Source organism: Cetorhinus maximus, chromosome 26 (assembly GCF_964194155.1).
Source record: "Cetorhinus maximus chromosome 26, sCetMax3.hap1.1, whole genome shotgun sequence".
Taxonomy (NCBI): Eukaryota; Metazoa; Chordata; class Chondrichthyes; order Lamniformes; family Cetorhinidae; genus Cetorhinus; species Cetorhinus maximus.
This window is the reverse complement of record NC_135904.1, coordinates 1,103,126-1,124,972: the sequence shown is the minus strand read 5'-3', so window position 1 is coordinate 1,124,972 and position 21,847 is coordinate 1,103,126. Positions and strand designations below refer to the sequence as shown.

Here is a 21,847-nt window from a genome sequence, read left to right as displayed (position 1 = left end):
ATAACACTCGGGGATGAATAAAACTGACACCACCGAGTCCTTCTGACCAAGAGCTTGGCCCTGGAAAGCTGCTCTGGGGAGGGGGGCTGAGGAATAATTGAAGATTGAGGTTTTCTCTGTACAAAGGAGAGACCCTCTCTCTAGACTGGGCACCATTACCATGCCCCAAGAGGGCATTGGTGACCATGGACCTCTAATTGATTCATGTTGGTCCATGATTATGATTGGCAAAGTACAGCAGTGGTAAAAAAAACTGCGGATGCTGGAAATCCAAAATAAAAATAAAAATACCTGGAAAAACTCAGCAGGTCTGACAGCATCTGCAGAGAGGAACACAGTTAATGTCTCGAGTCCGTCTGACTCTTGGTTTGTCATTTGCTATTGTTCTGTAGAGTCAGGGAGTGGAATCTTCAGCCAATGGTGGGGACAGGCTTGGGGGCAGGAAGGATGTGTAATTGGCCGGGATGATGGCCACTTGCTTGGTTCCACCAGAATTAAGCTCTGGGTGGGAAGCCCCATGGTCGACCTGCCCACCCCCCACCGCCTATTGAGGCCATTAAGTAGCCACAGGCGGGCCTGTCGCCAGGCAGCACCCATGACAAGTAAACCTGTCACCTCCGGGGTGAGGGTCCCTCCATCAAAGGCACTCAGACGCTAGGAGAGGGGGAGTGTGCAGTTGAGAATCACACTCCTGCCCTTGCTGCTGCACCCACTACACTCCTCCCCATGTGACCCCACCCACCCATGACTGTTCCCCCCCCCCACCAATTACATACCTGTGGCCTGGGTTGCTCTGTGATGCTGGGACTCCAGTAGGTGTTTTCCCTGCAGCAGCCACCGCCTCCACCGTGGCGCTGCTGAGCACAAGATCTGCTGGCCTCTGATTGGACCGCAACTCTTTGGGGGGTGAGACCCAGGGACATGATTCCAGGGGAAGGCTCGCCAGTGGCCTTGCCATTGCCTGATGGACTTGTGGTTTGGCAGGCCTTCCCGAAAAGAGGCAGTACAGGTCTCTCGCTGGCTCTTCAGCCAGCAGTTCAGATACCCAACGCCTCAAAACAATTCCACCCATAGAATGATACAGCACAGGAGGCCATTCAGCCCATCATGTCTCTGCTGGCTCTTTGAAAGAGCTATTCAATTAGTTCCATTCCTCTGCGTTTTCCCCAAAATTTTCCTTTTTCAAGTATAAATCCAATTCCCTTCTGAAAGTCACTATTGAACCTGCTTCCACCAATCTTGCACACATTGCAATGCAGATCACAGCAACTTACAACTTGAAAAAAAAGTCTCATCTCCCTTTGGCTTTTTTTTTACCAATCACCTCAAACCTCTGTCCCCTGCTCACTGATCCTCATGGCAATGGAGATAGAGTTGCCTTTTACTTTTTAGATCATTGCACTAAATTTAACTATCACAATCGTTGATTTCTCCATTGTAGACATAGTATGTTATTGCATTCCAATGACCTATTGGATGATAACTAAATTTTAAGTACATACAAGCTTATGAAATAGGAACAAAAGTAGGCCATTCAGCCCCTCAAGCCTAATCCGCCATTCATTAAGACCATGGCTGATCTTTTTGTGTTTCGATTTCCACATTCCCATCTACCCCCGATAACTTTTGATTCCCTTGCCTAACAAGAATCTATCTACCTCCATCTTAAAAATATTCAATGACTCCGCCTCCACTGCCTCCTGAGGCAGAGAGTTCCAGTCACACAAGCCTCTGAGAGAAAAAATTTCTCATCTCTGTCCTAAAAGGGCGACCCCTAATTTTAAAACAGTGCCCCCTAGTTATGGACTCACCCCCTCCAGAGGAAACATCCTTTCCACATCCACTGTGTCGATACCGTTCAGGATCTTATATATTTCAATCAAACCACCTCTCATACTTCTAAACTCCAGTGAAAACAAGCCCAGTCTGTCTAACCTTTCCTCATAAGACAACCCGCTTATTCCAGTTATCAATCTAGTAAACCTGCCCTGAACCGCCTTCCATGTATTTACATCCTTTCTTAAATAAAGAGACCAAAACTGCATACAATATTCAAGATGTTGTCTCACCAATGCCCTGTATAACTGACAAATAGAAAAATCGCAAAATACCTATAGATTCAGAAAGTAATTCAGCCCATTTTTGGTTCATTTATCAGAAAAAACTCTACACCTCCCTCATTCTTACATTTAGTTGCTCCTTAAATGTTTCCAGGGTGTTTTCCTCTACCGAGCTGGCTGGAATCCATGACTGCAAGAAGAAGAACCTTCTAATGTCAGTTCTAACATTACTATTTACATTGGAATGTAGGAGGAGGCCATTCAGCCCCTCAAGCCTGCTCCACCATTCAACTAAATCAAGGCTGATCATCTATGTTAATGCCATTTTTCCACACTTTCTCCATTTACCTTGATGTCATTAGTGTCTAGCAACCTATCGATTTCTTTCAATGACTGAGCGTCCAAGCCCCCTGGGGTAGAGAATTCCAAAGATTCACCATCCTTTGACTGAAGAAATTCCTCCTCATCTCAGTCCTAAATGGCTTGCCCCTTATTCTCAGATTGTGTTCCCTGGTTCTAGACCCACCAGCCAGAGAATCATCCTTTCTGCATCTATCCTGTCTAGCCCTTTAAGAATTTTGTAAGTTTCAATGAGATCACCTCTCATTCTTCTAAACTCCAGTTTAAACTAGTGTCCCCTGTTCTGCTCCCACAAATCAATTTAAAGCAGTATTCCAGATTAACCTTTTGATGAACTTGTATCCCTGTTTAAGATCATGTCTCAGATGGCTTCTTAGCAGGCAGAAAAGTCCAAGGCTCTCCACTTTTTCTTCATAACTCAGAACCTGACACAAGGGATCAGCACAGCCACCAGCCCTTGGCAATCTCCCTTGTGCCTCAGTGACCAGAACATGAACACAGTAATCAAGTTGTGGTCTGAGCAGAGCACTGTACAATACAATCACAATTTGTATATAGAGTTAACACTGACTTGTATTCTACTGTTTCGGTTATATGATTTAAGAGTCTATTGGTTCTGTTAGTTGCTTCCCTTTATTGTTTGGAGATGATTGGTATTGAGTCTATTAAGTACTTACCCCTTGGGAACCTCACTCAGTTCTTTCTCCCACCTTGATATTACCCCTCTAATCAGTACCTGCTTTGCAATCTTCAGTCAAATTTGTATCCATACCCTAAGATTTGAACCAAATCCCCACAGCTTTGAACTTAATCAGTGGTTTTTTTATGACAACATTATCAAATGCCTTTTGGATAACCAAATCTGAATTCAAAGTCTGATGATGACCATGAAACCATTGCCGATTATCATAAAAACCCATCTGGTTCACTAATGCCCTTTAGGGAAGGAAATCTGCTGACCTTACCTGGTCTGGCCTACATGTGACTCCAGACCCACAGCAATGTGGTTGACTCTTAATTGCCCTTGTTCAGAGGGCATTTAGGGATGGGCAATGAATGTTGGCCTAGACAGCGACACCCACATCCCATGAACGAGTAAACAAAAACATAATGTCACAGGGTTTCTTGCAGTTGACTTGGCTTCCTCAAGAAAAATCAAGGAATTTGGTAAGGCAGGAGCTGCCCATTTAGAGTGGTGTTGGCTGCTTGACTCTGGGATGAGCACTGTTTAACCCTGGAGATTTGCATTATGACCTTTTAGCTTGACTAGATGTTCAACCTCATTGATATCAATGCCCTGAATTTTGTCTTGGCTCTCTATGGGGAGGCTATGTCTTTCCGTGTGAACATTTTGAAGAGGTAACCATTCTGCTGATCTTTGGTTTCACGCCAATTTGCATCTTTTAATGTTTCCACCTCTTGTGCTATTGTATGGAAAGAATGTTTTAGTGTTATGTGTTGCCTCTGAAGCTATGCTTTATTCTAGACCTCACTTCTCCCCTCCGATCACCTTTCTAACTTGCTCTGATCTAATCCTACACTGATTCCAGTGATCCCTTTTCCTTTCTCCCTGCAGGATTTGTGAACATCACTGAAAGATATAGAAAATAGTTTTGTAATGTATTTTAACACTGTCCAGAGAATGATTTTTTGAGGACTTTGCCCAAGCTCTATCTACTTCATAATATTTGGCCAGTAACATTCCACAAATAGACCAAAAAGCAAATGCAATCACGTATTTAGCATTCTTGAATCCAGCCTCGACAATTATCAGTTGGTGAAAATACTTGAAAAAAAATGCCAAGTATTTTTCTAAGCTGGGTGATGTGGAAGAGTTCACGATCTGCGTTTCAAAATGTCCTTAGTTGTAATACTGTAATGAGTGTTTGCTTATAGAGTCCATTAAACATTAAGGGTTGGTTGTTTCTATTCTGTCAGGTAATGTCTCTGTGCATTTCTGTGTACTCATGACCCAATCTGGAAAGTGTCAGCACGTCCTCTAATGATCTTATTTTTGAAATCCTGCCTTCGATGCTGAAAATGCTACTATAGCAATTAAACTTTTGATCAGATTAGTAAAATTGATTAAACATTGTGCTTTCCAGCACCATCTTACCAACTATTGAGAGTCTTCGTGCTTGCCAAGGCTCCGTTAAATCAATGGCCAACTGGCTTCTCTGTGCATCAAGTAAATTTAAACTTTCAGCTCTACGGATTGTGCTCAAGGATGCACACCGAGATAAACACCAACTACGGCTGGAGGACCCTCAACTCGGTGAAAGGTACTCCTTGGTCTGCTCGAAATACATTGGCCTTCCAGAGCAAAGAGTTGTCCTCGACCAAGTGTCGCAGATTGGCACATTCCCAGGTCCAGGACTATGTGCTAAGGGATGCACAACAGCTTAGCGCAGCCTCCACTGAGGCTCAATGGGAAAAGGCTGCTGTCGAAGGCATTTCATCCATAGTATACTGAGGGGCCGGTAGCTATATAGAACCCCTCGGGCTGTATGCTTGACATGGAATGTATATTATTAATATCAAGAGCTTTGAAATTGTATTGAGACACCTCAGAGTGGAACCTGCTGTATGAAGAAAAGTTGATTTCTATTACACTTTCTGTAATATTCAATTTGAAATGTTTTGTCCTTGGGCTGTATGTTTGACATAGAATGTGTATTGAAAACATCAAGTTATTGCAATTGTCTTGAAGCATCTCAGAGTGGAACCTGCTGTATGGAGAAAAGTTGAATTTTATTGCACTTTCTGTCATACTCAATTTGAAATATTAGGGGTGCATTTTTACAAATTTTATGAATAAAATGGAAAAAAGATGTTGAACTTTACTGGAATCAAATATTTCATCAAAATAACAGAGTAATCATCATTTGAGAGTCATCAAACTAACAGAGTAAATTAAATCAGCAGCTCAGTTCTCCAAGCTCATCGCCATTTATCTCAGAAAAGCTGCAAAAGTTCGTGAATGCGTTTACGTTGTAAATTCACCTTGGCGCAAAATGATTCCAGCTTCACACAATAGTAATCAAGCATTGTTAATCTGGGATAAAAACAGTTCTGCTGAAGGGTCATGAGGACTCGAAACGTCAACTCTTTTCTTCTCCGCTGATGCTGCCAGACCTGCTGAGTTTTTCCAGGTAATTCTGTTTTTGTTTTGTTAATCTGGAGCTAGGGCCCAATTAAACCTACCTAATGTTAATTTGTAGAACAGAAATTCTCCCCTCCCTGCTCTCTAAATATTTACATTTCTAATTTTTGGGATTGAGCTCTCCTCATTCGTGTATCCTGAGACTGGCACAGCTCCCTCCTAAACACGACAGTTAAAGTTCTAGTCAGGCAGGCGCCAGACAATGTAAACAGCATTGCCGCCTAACTGGAACCTGTGCTGCAGCTACTAGTCTGACTTGTAGCTGGGGTGAGGTACCCCTTTGAAGACATCCTTTGTCTCAAATTGACCTTTTTTTCTCACCAGATAACAATTAACTTCTCACAAAAATAATTGAGTCTGATTACCATGGTGACTACAAGGTAAAAGCTAATGGTTGTAAATGCCATCACCATATGAATTCTGTGCCATAATCTAGTGTTAGCCAAATGACTCCTGTTGATCAAACTGTTTATTGCTGGTCTAGATATGAGACTGGTATAGTCAGAGAAACAGAAAACTACCAACAAAGGTGGGTGACTTGTGTGACCCTGTGATAACATTCTCTTCCTCCTATTCAAAAGGTTGTGGGATCAAGATCTGCTCCAGAGACTTGAGCACAAAATTTAGGTGGACACTCCCATGTCATACTGAAGGAGTCCGGCACTGATTGAGGTGTGATGTTTCAGATGAATTATTAAAGTGAGGCATGGTCCTCTTAGTTGGACATAAAGGAACCCATGTAACAACTTCAAAAAGCAGAGAAATGTGGAGTTTTGTTTCTTTGTTTATAATTGTTGTTGAAGATTTTTTAAAATATTTTGTTTATGTTTCTATCTCTTTTTCTTTTTTAATCACATCTACCTTTCCCTCACTTTATCTCTACAATGCATAAGGAGTCCATTCGTCTTCACTGGCACTCTGAAAGACCTAGTCCCACTCCCTTGCCTTTTCCCCGTAACCTTGCACATTCTCTCTTTTCAGGTAGCAATCCAATTCCCTTTAGAATACCTCGATCGAACCTGCCTCCACCACCTGTTCAGGAAGTTTGTTCCAGACTCCAACCACCCTCTGGGTGAAAACATTTTTCCTCACATCACATTGATTCCTTTTGCCAATTATTTTGAATCTGAGTCCTCTCGTTCTTGATGTTCTCTTGAGTTTCTCACTATTTACCCTGTCTAAACCCCGCAGGATCTGGAATACCTCTAGCAAGTCTCCTCTCAGCCTTCTTTTCTCCAAGGAAAAGAGTCCCAAACTCTCCAGTCTATCCTCATAGCTACAGTTCTTTATCACTGAATTTACCATTCTACCTGACACTTGGTGGTTTTGACTCTGTGCTGCTTGTTAGCAATTCTTCATTCTGATTGGTTAAGGAGTAACACAGTTCAGACCCCTCTCAGATGCCCTGTGCAGGTTGTTGTGGTGTATAGTTCACTAAGTAAGAACAAATTACAGTATAAAAGATCATAGAATATGCACAGGAATGTGCAAGCTTAAGAATGGTGGCATTTATTCACTCTTTACAGTAAATTCTGGTCCTGTATCTCCTTGCTGTTTGTTGGACTTTGCTGTGTGACAATTGACTACAACAATAACTTCACTTCAAAAGCACTTAATTGGCTTTAAAGTACTTTGGGGCATCCTGAGGTGGTGAAAGGTGCTATATAAATGCCAATCTTTGTTTCCTTTATATGATTATCAGCATGTGATCCTTAAATCCTGTTTGTGGAGTATTATCCAAAGAGAATTTACTTTAGCATTGGTCTCCTGCAATCTATTTACAAACTGCCTTAGACTTGGTAAACCCAGAAATTGATACTATTTGTGAAAGTGAGCCCACAGACTGTCTTGGGTTTTGTGATTCAAATACAGGTTCCACAACATAAAACGCACAGTTTGTTCTGGGTTTAATTATTTCTGAGTGTGTGCCCTGATTTTAACAGCCCTTTCCAGCTATTTCTAATTTCAGTGAGTTTACTGTAATTCTTTGCCTACTGCAAACAATTATCAAGGTTGGCTTCAGTTTGCTGCTGGGAAAGTTAACTCCTCACACCAAATCACTGAATCAAAGTATTTTTAGTTTTCCACCTCAAAACTAGCAGTTAAGTCCATCTGTCAATTGTTCCAAGGCAACGACCCTGTGCATCCAAGATATATGCTCAATACAGCTTCAGTTCTTGAACTATAGAGCCTCATAAACCTTCTCTCGGATTATTTGTCATTCTGAGAGCTCATTTGATCATCCCAAACTCTGAATTCATATAAAAAATAACCACTGGGCACCATAGCTTAAAGTAAAAGGCTTAATTGTTCCTCCAAGCTTAATTCCACATGTGTTACATACACAATGACAAACCATGAGATGTTTGCAGTCTAGTTTGTTTTGTTTATTCTTCATTTTGAGTGGTTCTGCCTCCATGTTGTATGGCAAGTTCTATTTGATACAAGCATCGTCCTCCACTGTGACACAGACTGTTTCAGCAAAACAAGCACCGTGTGGGCGGGGGTTATGGTGGTGTGTGGTGGGCACAGTGCCTCCAGGCGCAAATATGTTTGAAGTCTTAGCATTTGCAGCTGCCAGTGTGAATTTGGCTGCAGTGCTCCAAAATTCTTTAAGAATATAAACGTTTACAGACATGAAGAAGGCCGTCTAGTTCACATAGTTCACTCCAACATACAAGCTCAACTTTGAGACAAGATGAACATTTACTTTTTTTCCCTGAACTGACAGGGCAGGAGAAGCAGAAGCAATAATCACTCTCAAAAGAAAATTGGATCTCTACTTAAAAAAGAAAAAAATTGCAGGACTATGAGGAATGAGCTGGGATATGGCAATAATTGGATGGCTCAGAGACCCAGCATAGGCACAATGGGCTATATGGCCTAGTTCTGTGCAATACAATTCTATGACCCTAAATCCCTCCATTTCCTTGAACCAAAACTTGATCCAACCCATTTTCGAATGCTTCAACCCAAATGAGCATATGAATTAGGAGGAGTAGGCCATTTGGCCCTTTGAACCTGCTCCACCATTCAATAAGATCATGACTGATCTGATCATGGCCTCAACTTCACATTCCTGCCCACCCCTGATAACTTTAACTCCCTTGTTAGTCAAAGTTTGCTGCACGAGACTGTTTTGTGTGAAGAATGTCAAAAAATCATTTATCAATAAAGGCCTTTTGGCCTATTTAGTACATTAGCCCTCTGCTTATGGCATCTAAATATCTCCAAATGTTTCGCCTCTTGTTCTGCTTAGTGGCTTGTTCTTTACATTGAACACTTCTTGAGTAAAGACAGTTTTCCTAATATTTCTTTTCAATTTACTCTTCACTAGCTTTCAGTTTGGTTCTAATTTCATGGCATGATTTGAAGTATTATTTTGAGTGATGTTTACTAATTAATATTTAGTACATTTTGATGAGGCTCTATCTTAATTATATTCTTCCTAGAGAGTAAATTTTAAGCTTCTCTCCTCATAGTCCATTGTTCTTACATCAGAAACAAATTTTCTGCACCTTGCTTTTGTTACAATGGTCTAGAAATTCAGTTGCACTGTCCCCATTTTGTGAATACTAAACAGACCAGTATTTTTTTGCCTGTGCCGGGTATGACGGGCAGGAAGTGCCCCTTTATCATGAGTTGGACATGTGCCACCTACCATATTGGCATAGGCTGAAAGAGGTGAGGGCTGAGGCCCTATACCAAGTGCACCTTGGGCCTACACATTTAGGTGCGGTGATCACTACCTGCATCTGGTTTGTGTTGGCAGGTCTATAGCATTTCTATGTCTTATGACTAAATCTGAACGCAATATTCTAAGTGCAGTTTGAACACTGAATTATAAAGCTTTATTATGACTCCCGGAGAGGTAGATTGGAATTTTCTGAGGATTCATCGCACTAGCAGGACTTTGCATTCAGTATGCAACTTATCTTATGGCTCCTGGCTCCCTCTATAATAGAGAAGTTGAGGGGCTAGAAATTAGCCCTGGTTGCACTTGCTTTTCAGATGCAAAACAGGAGCAAAGGGATCCAATTTTGGGGGGTGTCCATAACAAGAATGAGGAGCCCAAAATGTACCTAAACCAATTTCTGTTCCAAAATGTTGCCTGTGAATCTTTGACTGAATTTCAAACAAAGAGGTCCCACAATATCATCAAAACCAGCCTGACGAGCCCTGCTAGTATAAATAAATACTAGTTATGACCTATTTGGATACAACAGCAAGCTGTCGATTATTTTTCTCAACATTGAGGGTGATTATATGGGGTAAAAGTGTGAAGCAAAACAGAACTAAAATAATTCAACGTCGGTAATACAGGCTGGTAGAGGTTGTGGGAATGGCCTGTAGCTCAGTCCATGATATTCTGGCTTCTCCTCAGAATACCTGCTGTGTGAGACACATAGCAGGCAAGGTCAGCTATCTATAGCCTGAGATATTAATAACAACGGCAAAGGCTGTGGTCACAGCTACTGCTTCAAAGGACTTTGTAAACAAGCAACTTGAATCTGAGAAGTACAAAGGCTTGGGTTGAGTTTAATTGCTTATCAGCTGAAGTAGTTCAATTTTGTATGAGCCCTGCTACTCCAAATTGCGATTCCAAGAATTTAAAGTGAGTGGTGGATCTGAACAGGGCAGCGATGCAACCACTAGGAAGTTACGTGCGTGTGAAAGTGGAGCATGAGCTTTTCACTGTTGAGAAGAGCATGCTGATTGAAAGCAGCGACTATTTCAGGGCTCTCTTTGAGTCCGGCATGCGGGAATCCACACAGGAGGAGATCCAGCTGCAAGCATTACCAGCCCGTGGCTTTGATGTCATGCTGAAGGTCCTGAAAGAGGATCAACCTATCCTGGACAATGAGGAAATCCTTGATGCCATTGAGTGTGCAGCCTTTCTACTAGTGAAGCCTCTGACAAAGCATCTTATTCATATCATCAGTTCAAACAACTGCGTTCTTATGCTCCAGGCTGCATCCACATATGGGGTGTTTGACTTGGTTCATGCTTCAGCTCAGTTTATTAGGGATGTTTACACTAACATAAGGGAAGATTTGAGCTTTTTGCCCGAAGATCAGTTAGATTATATTGAATCCATCTCTCCCAGTACATTTGTGGCCATGGCCACTCACTCCCCTTCAGTCGGCAACTTGGGTGATATTTCTAGAACCATCTGTTATTTGGATGAGGCAGAAAATCATTGGACAACCTTGACTTCATTACCAGACAAAGCCAGCACTTCTCTCGCAGGCATTACTGTGCTGGACAACAATATCTATGTAGTTGGAGGGGTTGATGGATGGAGCAAGCAGATAGTAAAGTCTAGCTTTTGTTACAATACTGAAAGAAATAGCTGGAGTGAATTTTCAAGTCTTCAGCACCTTCGTTATAACCTAACATTGACAGGACAAGATGGTTGTCTCCTTGCCATGGGAGGAATGTGCAAGAATATAGTTCTTGCAACTGTGGAAAAGTTCCATGTGGCATCCAACACATGGTCCTTTGCTGCACATCTGCCTAGGCCTGGAGCAAGCATAGCGTGTGCACGCACAATGGGCAGGATCTTCGTATGCCTTTGGTTACCATTGGACACCACCGATGTCTATGAGTACAGGACCCATAAAGATGAATGGCTGCTTGTAACCACTTTAAAACGCCAACAAAGCTATGGTCATTGTATGGTTGCACATCGGGACAATCTGTATGTCATGAGAAATGGACCAGCAGATGATTTCTTGAGGTGCATGATTGATTGCTTCAACCTCACTAGGCAACAATGGACTGCTTTGGCTGGTCAGTATGTGAACAGCAAAGGGGCACTTTTTTCAGCAGCCATCAGAGGGGATACAGTTTTTACAGTCAACAGAATGTTAACTTTGATTTATAATATCCAGGAAGATAAATGGAAGCCAGCAAAGGAAGAAGCTGGATTTCCTCGAAGTGGTTCTATGCACACCTTCTTACTTAGGCTGCCAAAGAATAGACTGACCACTCGACAGCAAAACTAAGGTTGGGAATTGATTTATAATGCTCCCCATGTACCTTTAATTCTAGAAACTGATACACAGATAAGGTAGGAGTGGGGAAAGGGCACTCTGCTAAAAAAAAAATCAGCCAATTGTTTTGTTTCATCTGTAGGATCTGCTCAAATGATTTTCATCATTAACTTGTCCAGGCACTAAAATGATTGTGCAATTATCTGAATGAGGAATCAGTCCATTTCCTTTTACTGAATGTTTAAATTAAGTCATCACTCATGGAGTCAGAAGGTAATTCACTCCACAAGTCTTCGGAATACCAAGCTCACAATTTCCTTAGTTTGCCAATTCGATTCACTCCACGGATATCAAGAAACAGCTGAAGGCACTGGATACTGCAAAGGCTATGGGCCCTGATAATGTTCTGGCAATAGTACTGAAGACTTGTGCTCCATAACTGCCATGCACCTAGCCAAATTGTTCCAGTACAGCTACAACACTGGCATCTACCCAGCAATTGGAAAATTGCCCAGGTATGTCCTGTACACAAAAAGCAGGACAAATCCAACCCGGTCAATTACTGCCCCATCAATCTACTCTCCTTCATCAGTAAAGTAATGGAAGGGGTCATCAACAGTGCTATGAAGAGCCACTAGCTTAGTAATAAGCTGCTCACTGATGCCCGGTTTGGGTTCTGCCAGGGCAACTCAGCTCCTGACCTAATTGCAGCCTTGGTTCAAACATGGACAAAAGAGCTGAACTCCCGAGGTGAGGTGAGAGTGACTACCCTTGACATCAATGCGGATTTGACAGAGTGTGGCAACAAGGAGCCCTAGCAAAACCGAAGTCAATGGGAATCTAGGACTAGAGGTCATTGTTTAAAAATAAGGGGTCGCCCATTTAAAACAGAGATGAGGTGAAATTTTTTCACTCAGAGGGCCATGAGTCTTTGTAACTCTCTTCCTGAAAAGGTGGTGGAAGCAGAGTCTTTAAATATTTTTAAGGCAGAGGTGGATAGATTCTTGGTAAGCAAGGGGGTGATAGGTTATCAGGGGTAGGTGGGATACAGATTTGAGGTTACTATCAGATCAGCCATGATCTTATTAAATGGCGGAGCAGGCTCGAGAGGCTGAATGGCCTAATCTTGCTCCTTGTTCGTATGTTCGTGCGTTCACAGCTGAAAAAATACAGCTACTCATCGCCCATTCTGCTTGTTGTATTTTCACATGATTTCAACCTTTACCTTGTCCAAAATGTTTAAACGTCAGCCCATATGGTCTACCTGAACCATCTAAACATCACAAATATGGCTTTTTTTTATTTGTTCATGGGATGTGGGCATCGCTGGCTAGGCCAGCATTTATTGTCCATCCCTAATTGCCCCTTGAGAAGGTGGTGGTGCAGAATTTCCTTGTTATCTAGGTAGGGATTGTGAACTATCTTTAGAAGTAGGACTTTACTCCATTCTTTTCCCAACACAGGCTTGAATTGTGTGGATAGCAGAATGCAACTTTCTTATTAATCATGCTGATTAACCTCATGGGAGGTTCCCCAGCTGGTTTTGGATGAATATTTCCGCCTATTTCATCTTATCTTTCCAGAACACCAAACCATCTTTTTCCTGAGGGTGCATCTTATTGTGCATTTACAGTTTTCCTGGATCAGACGTCCATGAAGATTTTCACATTTTCTATTTGGAACCATTGCATCTGGTTTATTTCCATAGCGCCACGGTTTGCTCCAAATGTATTTCTGAGCAACTCTTCTCAAGTAACACTAAAGTGGAGAGGTTATGTTTCAGTTATACAGAGCTTTGGTGAGACTACATATGGAGCACTGTGTACAGTGCTGTCCTCCTTATTTAATGAAGGATGTGAAAGTGTTGGAAGCAGTTCAGAAAAGGCTTACTAGACTAATACCTGGAATGGGAGGGTTGTTTTAGGAGGAAAAGTTGAACAGGCTGGGCTTATATTCACTAGAGTTTAGAAGAGTAAGAGGCAGTTTGTTTGAAACATAGGGCAAGATTTTCAGGCTGTCGGCAGGCCTGTGAGCAGCCGGGAAACGGTCCCCTGTCCGCGATTGGCCCCTGGCCGCGATTTCACACCGGCTGGCCAATGATCAGCCAGCCAGTGTGAAAGGCGCACTGAGAACCTCAGCGCTGCCGGGGTGGGGGCGGGGGTGGGGGCGGGGGTGGGGGCGGGAGCAGGGCGAGCGCTGAAGTCTGCGTGTGCACAGGGGAGTGCGCACTGAAAGCTCCCTGAAGGCAGGGAGCAGCCTCAGGGAGCTGAAGAATTTTAAAATCAAAAATAAATGTTTCCAAAGTCTGAAAAAAATGTCCTGACATGAGACTCACTCATAATAACATCAACAGAATAAAAATTCTGCAAAATAATTTATATTTATTTAATTTCAGAAACCTCACCCCACCCGCGGGATCAAAATCAAAAGGCTGTCTGGTCGATTTGCTCGCCTGTCAAACTTAAGGTTAGATGGGCAGCAAAAAATAGGATTAAATTAATTGATTAAGGGCCTTAAAGGCCTCCTAATTGTCAGCGGGTGCGCTGCCAACTCATGTGTGCCCACTGACCGAAGTATTGCGCGAGTGCGTGATGACGTCAAGACACGCGTCCAACGTCATCGCGCACTATATTATGCCTGTTCGGGTCAGGCACGCGCCCTCCCACGGGACATAAAATCCTGCCCATATAGGTCGGAATTTTCCAGCCCCTCACACCAGCAGAATCTTCTAGTCCTGCCAATGTGAATGGAGATTTCAATAGCTCGCCAGCCCCAACACGGGGGGAACCTGCCCCAGGGTGCGGGATGAGGTGGGGGTTGCTGGAAATTTCTGGCCATAAGGTCCTGAGGGGTCTTGACAGGGTGGATGTGGAGAGGATGTTTCCTCTTGTGGGAGGATCTAGAATTAGGAGTCGCTGTTTAAAAATAAGGGGTCACCCATTTAAGACAGAGATGAAGAGAATTTTTTTCTCTCAGAGGGTGGTGAGTCTTTGGAACTCTCTTCCTCAAAAGGTGGTGGAAGCAGAGTTTTTGAATATTTTTAAGGCAGCGCTAGATAGATTCTTGATAAGTGAGGGGGTGAAAGGTTATCAGGGGCAGTTGGGAATGTGGGACTGAGGCCATAATCAGATCAGCCACGTTCTTATTGAATGGTGGAGCAGGTTTGCGGGACCATACAGCCTACTCCTGCTCCTAATTCATATGTTCATGTATGATATTAGGTTAATAATAATGCTTTAATTGGTAGCTGGTTGTAAGCCAAGTTGGTAGAAGCTATATATTTAAAGCACTTTTCAACACAGCATGAAAAATAAATATGTCTTTAGAAACTTTGCTATGAAGGAGAACTTTTAAGAAATAAAAAAAAATACATCCCTGTACACACCTGTACGATCTTGTCTACTTTATTTAATGTGAAAGTACAGACTGCTTTTCCAGTAGTTTAGTTGTGCTGAGGTGTGTTCCTCAATAGAACAAATTTGTTAGTGTTTTATATTCTCTCAGTTTGGAACCCACCAGATTATTTATGCCTCTCACTGTTGTGGTCAGATTATGCAACACTTCCTTTGATTGAAGAAAATAAAAAAAAAAATACACAGTTTCCTGAATCGTGCTAAATGTTGTTCTGTCCCATTGAGACAGAGAAGAACTGGTTGGTGATGCAGTTGATTTTATTATAGTTCTTGTTTGATCCTGTTCAAATCCTTTATCTTTCCATTTCTCCACTAGCTCTAGGGAAATATCTCCATATATAGATCTCTGTCAGGCTTGCCAAATGAGCTGGACCTGAGCCCTGGATTTTTTGTAGGACTGTTGTTTCCTGTGATAATTCAAGAATCTGACTAGCAATGCTAAGCAGATTGAGGGTGAAGGCGTTGGTGATGTGGTCTCTCCCACTGCCATCTTTCCAATGTTAAAATTCTAATTATAGACAATTTGTTCCAGTTGTTCAGGCTGTTATTTTGTTTAATGTGATGAGGCCATTGGCTTTTTCCATGATGATTCAGGCTTTGTTGAGTGGGCAGTAAGTTTCTAGCCCTTTGGAAAATGAAATGTCTGTACTCCTCATCGCATCATTGCCTCTCCTAGTTTTAGTTGCTACTTGTTTGCTAAGCGGTTTGTTTTGTTTAGAGCGGCTCCATTGTTAATGGAGCCAAATTGCCATTTACCTTTAACTTATGGCCTCTGATTTCAGCAAGAATTGTTAATATGTTCCATGGCTTGCATTTTTCAGATGGCAGGGTTTCATTTCCCACCATCCAAAGAGGAACACATACCCACCGACTCCGACTGCCCTGCAGCCATTTCACGCTCAAATGAGCGTCAGTTGGCTGCAGGTGTGACTTCTACCCCTCACTCAGGAGGAAGTCCTGCCTCAGAGAGCAGTCGGCCAATCTGATTGACCGGCAGCTCTCTAGTCCCTGCGGGGGTCTGAAGAGGAACTTCAGGAATGTGCCTGAGCCTAAGTCCCGGGACTGGACAGCAAGGTAAGTTTAAGAGGATCCCAGGGTGAGGAGGATAGGGAAGGCCTGGGGTGGGGGTGGGCACAAAGTAGGTGATCGGGGTGTTGGGAGAGAGGCCAGTGGAGAGGGAGGTCCAACGGCCATCGGACCTGAAGGCCTGAAGTCAAAAGGGGGCTCCCGATGGAGGTGTGCCCCACCAGAGATCAAAGCCCATTCATTTTCACTTTCCCCGCCCCAGGTAAATCCTCCTGCCAGCCTGAAAACTGAGGCTGGGTGGGAAATGGCCCTTAAGTGGCTAATGGGCCTCAATTGGGGCAAAGGTGGGCATCCCATCTGAGCCATTGTCCACTCCAGCATAAAATCACTGCCCGGTCAGGACAGGCGGGAATGCAGAGGAAATCCTGTCCCTTCAATTTCATTCTTCACCCCCACCTGAAATCCTACTGGCAGGGGAGCCTGAAATTCAGGCCCACAACTTGATGTTATTATTCCATAAGACATGTTTCTCATTTTGAAGTTGATTGAAAGGCCCATTAACTTTGGTAACATTAGAACAGTTCGGTTAGACTTGCGGCTTCACTTACCAGCCCGTGTTTCCTACCACTGCATCTAGAAAATCACGACCCACAAGTCCAGAAGCACAAAGTCCGATCCATTCTAACAGAGAGCTTTCTCTCTTGGCTACCATCAGAAACACCCATTTTAGTATGTGTTGCGGGGACTTTTGCCCGGTTTTAGCAGCAATTGAGAGAGGAGACTTTGGGTCTGCAATGTGGGTCTTTTTCCCCCTTGTCTGGTGGTAGTGAATAAGAAGACCTGAAGGTCAGAATTTCCTTCAGCGATTGGATCTACATATGGTTTTTTCTTTATTATTTTCATTCATGTCAGTCTGCTCAGGTCTTCATCGCCCAACTTCCTTCTGGTTTTGTGCAGATAGTGATGCTATTCTGAAAAAATAGAATTAATCTTTACTACAACAAAAACAAAAATTGCTGGAAAAACTCAGCAGGTCTAATAGCATCTGTGGACAGACAGATAGAGTTAATGTTTCAAGTCCATATGACTCTTCTTCAGAAGAGTCTGAAGAAGAGTCAAAACAAAAACAGAATTACCTGGAAAAACTCAGCAGGTCTGGCAGCATCGGCGAAGAAGAAAAGAGTTGACGTTTCGAGCCCTCGTGACCCTTCAGCAGAACTGAGTAAAGTTAGGAGAGGGGTGAAATATAAGCTGGTTTAAGGTGGGGGCTGGGGTGGGGGGAGAGAAGTTTGTGGGGGGGGTGGGTGGTAGTAGGGACAAGCAAGCAGTGATAGGAGCAGATAATCAAAAGATGTCACAGACAAAAGGATCAAAGAGGTGTTGAAGGTGGTGATATTATCTAAGAAAATGTGCTAATTAAGAATGGATGGCAGGACACTCAAGGTACAGCTCTAGTGGGGGTGGGGCGGAAAGACTAACAGGGCATTACAGGTATAGATTTAAAAATAATGGAAATAGGTGGGAAAAGAAAAATCTATATAAATTATTGGAAAAAACAAAAGGGAGGGGGAAGAAACGGAAAGGGGGTAGGGATGGAGGAGGGAGTTCAAGATCTAAAGTTGTTGAATTTAGTATTCAGTCCGGAAGGCTGTAAAGTGCCTAGTCGGAAGATGAGGTGCTGTTCCTCCAGTTTGCGTTGGGCTTCACTGGAACAATGCAGCAAGCCAAGGACTGACATGTGGGCAAGAGAGCAGGGTGGAGTGTTAAAATGGCGAGCGACAGGGAGGTTTGGGTCTTTCTTGCGGACAGACCGCAGGTGTTCTGCAAAGCGGTCGCCCAGTTTACGTTTGGTCTCTCCAATGTAGAGGAGACCGCATTGGGAGCAACGAATGCAGTAGACTAAGTTGGGGGAAATGCAAGTGAAATGCTGCTTCACTTGAAAGGAGTGTTTGGGCCCTTGGACAGTGAGGAGAGAGGAAGTGAAGGGGCAGGTGTTGCATCTTCTGCATGGGCATGGGGAGGTGCCATAGATGGGGGTTGAGAAGTAGGGGGTGATGGAGGAGTGGACCAGGGTGTCCCGGCGGGAATGATCCCTACGGAATGCTGCCGGGGGGGGTAAAGGGAAGATGTGTTTGGTGGTGGCATCATGCTGGAGTTGGCGGAAATGGCGGAGGATGATCCTTTGAATGCGGAGGCTGGTGGGGTGATAAGTGAGGACAAAGGAGACCCTATCATGTTTCTGGGAGGGAGGAGAAGGCGTGAGGGCGGATGCGCAGGAGATGGGCCAGGCACGGTTGAGGGCCCTGTCAACGACCTTGGGTGGAAAACCTCGGTTAAGGAAGAAAGAGGACATGTCAGAGGAACTGTTTTTGAAGGTAGCATCATCAGAACAGATGCGATGAAGAGTCATATGGACTCGAAATGTTAACTCTGTCTTCCTCTCCACAGATGCTGTCGGACCTGCTGAGTTTTTCCAGCAATTTTTGTTTTTGTTTCAGATTTCCAGCATCCACAGTATTTTGCTTTTAACTAATCATCACTGTTGCCTTTTGCAGTAAAATGCAATGGTAAGCTTGAATATATAAACTGAAAGTGCCAAATTTTACCTCCCCCAATTGGATTAATGTTGGAGATGTTGTGACCGTGAATGATGGACCTTCTGGTCCTTCCCCTGAATCTAACTATTTTGGAAAAGACCTGCCCACAAAGGGCAGGAGCAGCATTGACCTGTCCACAGAGCTATTCCTCTATCTGTAAACCTGCTCCCAGGGCTGCAAAGTCTACCTGAGATACAAATACTACCACAATTCTCACTGCTGGCATTGATTCACCCCATCCCCATTATAGCAAGATTCTTTCTCTCCCACCATGCACATATGTGGATTAAGCAGCAATGAGATTGGTCAGAGCAAAATCTGCCCAGAACTGGCAGACCTACACCATACAAGCCCCCTCTTACAGACCACACCACATACTCCTGTGAAAGAATGGGAGTTTGATGTCAGACAAATATTAACAGTGCACCACCTTTGATCCCAGCCTCCTCAAAGTGTAGGATAGTCCCTGTGCCCCCCACTTCCAATGTGGTACCTACCTGCCCTACATCAACTTTGATTCTGAAATGAGTTAAACCACCCTACAACAATGCACAATTATTCCATCAATGTGCTCTCCTGTAAAGGCTGAGAATATATAGTCACCCATATATGTAAATATATATATGTTAGAATATATATGTTAATAGTTGGTCCCCTTCCCACGTTAGGCAGGAATTCTCACCATAAATTCAATTGCAATGAATGGGAGTGCAAAGTGGGACATAAATGACCAAGGGAAAATGGGGCAAAGGGAAAGAAGATGGAAGGGACAGAAGCTGGGAGAAGCCCTTTGGGAGGAGGCAGGGAAAACTGGGTTCAGTGCTTTGGGGGAGCAGAGTAAGGAGACTGGTAGTATTAACTGAGGGGGAATGCAAGGGAGAGTCCCAGAATTAACAGAGGGAAGGGATAACTCCATTTTGAACAGAAATAAGGGGAGAAGGTTTGTACCAGCACGAACAGAAAGGGGAAAAGAAGAACTGGCAGATTCTTGGGAGTTGTGTCGACTTTTATGAAGCAGTTGTTCCAGGTTGGCATCCATGGCTACCTATATATGGTCTTAGGGAAGGAGAGCTGATGTTTCACTCAAGGCCAGCACACATCTGTGCTCAGTTGGAAAATATTCCAATTTCAAATTGTCTCATGACAACCTCTCCATTGGAACCATATTGAATGATAAGAATGTTCAATCAAACTTTCTTTCAAACATTGAACCTTGTTCTGATGGCTTGAAGGGCATTTATAAAGAATAATATTTAGCACTTTGTGTGTTGCATAAAAAAGAAAATGTTTCTTTTTATCTCCATCTCCTGCACAACATGTTTCCATAAAACAAATGCACATTTCTAGAGTTCAGTGACGTGAGCAGATATGAATCCTGCCTGTGCTGATAGATAGTGTTCACTGAATGTTTGCTGTTGGAGCCAGTAATAAAATTCCTCTGAGACACAGCCAGCCTGACATAATCTGTAACCTTTACCGGCACCAATTCTGCAGAAATTGAGTTATGGCAAAACATAAATTAAACTGTACTGACGATGTAGCTATGTATATGTGTATGTGTGTTGGGGTGGTATTCTAGTTTCCATGGTTGCAGTAAGTTCTAATTGAAAACATAACTCTCCAAATTAAAATGGAAGTAGTTATGTAAAAGAACACTTTGTTAAATATCTTCAGGACCAACTCAAATATGCAGCATATCCGTTACCATAATCACCAACAATGGCACTAATAGCTATCCAGCATATTTCAGTTTCTCTTTGGCCAGATATTTTGATTTACTGGGTTAGAAATATAAGCTGGTATAACTTTTAAAAAGTTCCTTTCTGGACCTGTGACTTCTTAAAATTCTGTTGTTCAAATACTTTTTTCACATTTAATGGAAGACCCTAGTTGCATAGGTTTCACTCTTCCCCTCCCTCTACTACTCTGGTAATAGTTGTGCATAGCCTTAGGGGTAGACCTTTTGAGACATAACACTCCATTCCCCATACTGGCACTGACAGCTAGTTGAGCCATGTTGTCAGATCAGGTATCTTTCACAAGGTACTTTTGCCTTCCATTATTACTCACTGACAACATATGTATAGATAAAATGGCCTTTAAGCTGATAACCACCAGCACCAATTCCACAGGCAGGGCTGGTGTGAAGCCTTTTGATTTTTATTCTTCAAAGTGAGATATCAGTGGCAAAGATCTTTGAAGTTAACTGTTCCCAGATGTGTTCTGAGAAGCCAGATGTTCTACCCTGTGAAAAACCTCTCTGAAATATTTAGTTGCCTTATTAGGTGCATGCAGCACTCACACTGCTGCAATCCTGCCCCTACTTAAGCACAATCTAATTTCTAGACCAAGATTTCTGGGGAACATATTCCAGATAAATAGCACCCATACCCCAATGCTCAACTAATTTGCTTGCATGGTATTTCATTTGAAGAAGAATGCACATTATATTTATACACACACTGTTATAATCAGCCATAGCTGGGTAATATGCTACTGGCCCATCACCTCGGGCCATGGATTTCTATATTTTTTTCAATAAACTAGCAGCATCACTTAGGGTTACACTGACCATTGTGAGAAATATTAAATGGATAAGGAATGTCCCCCCTTAAAGTTTGAGTTGCAGCACACTGTTGGGTCAGTGTAGAGGGGATTTTCCTAAACTGATCAGCAAAGCCATCTAACACCTGACCTGGGAGTGCTTGATGGTGACACTGGGTATTAAAATTGCAAAAATCTTTCACTTTTTGGTACTAACATATTCTGTACAGATAATCACAAAAACATACAAATGCACAAGCAGGTTATTCATTGTAACTGTGGTCCTGTTTATCCAGCACCAGAGGGGTTCCTCACGAGTAGCCATATAGACTGAAGCTCCTGATTATTCAACAAGGTAAAGGCTAAATGTTGTAATTGTATAGAATTGCAGTTTATTCAGTAAGTAAAGATCACATCTGTATAACTGTAGATTTCCTGGCCATTTGGCAGAACAAGAATTAAACACAGTGTGATGTGGTTGCTGATTCAGCATTGATACACTCTATGTGACAGTGTGGAATTGATATTCAGTAAGTGCAGTAAGGGTTAAAACATTTTCCCCAAAAGCTCTGTATCCTGCCATTAGTGGATGTATCTGCATCTAATTATCTAGGGAATAGTTGGCACATTCACAATACAACGTCAAGGGAGTTTATAATAAAGTTCCCAGCGTATTTTCATCTTGTGG

The 21,847-nt window shown here is 42.9% G+C and overlaps 1 protein-coding gene across 1 annotated transcript; it reads left to right on the top strand.

The window, feature by feature from the left end:
* The first annotated feature begins 10,226 nt into the window (after positions 1–10,226).
* kbtbd13a (kelch repeat and BTB domain containing 13a) lies at positions 10,227–11,687 on the top strand. The gene has a single exon (XM_078530504.1). The coding sequence runs from the start codon at positions 10,227–10,229 to the stop codon at positions 11,589–11,591; it is 1,365 nt and encodes a 454-aa protein (XP_078386630.1). The 3' UTR covers positions 11,592–11,687.
* The last annotated feature ends 10,160 nt before the right edge of the window (positions 11,688–21,847 follow it).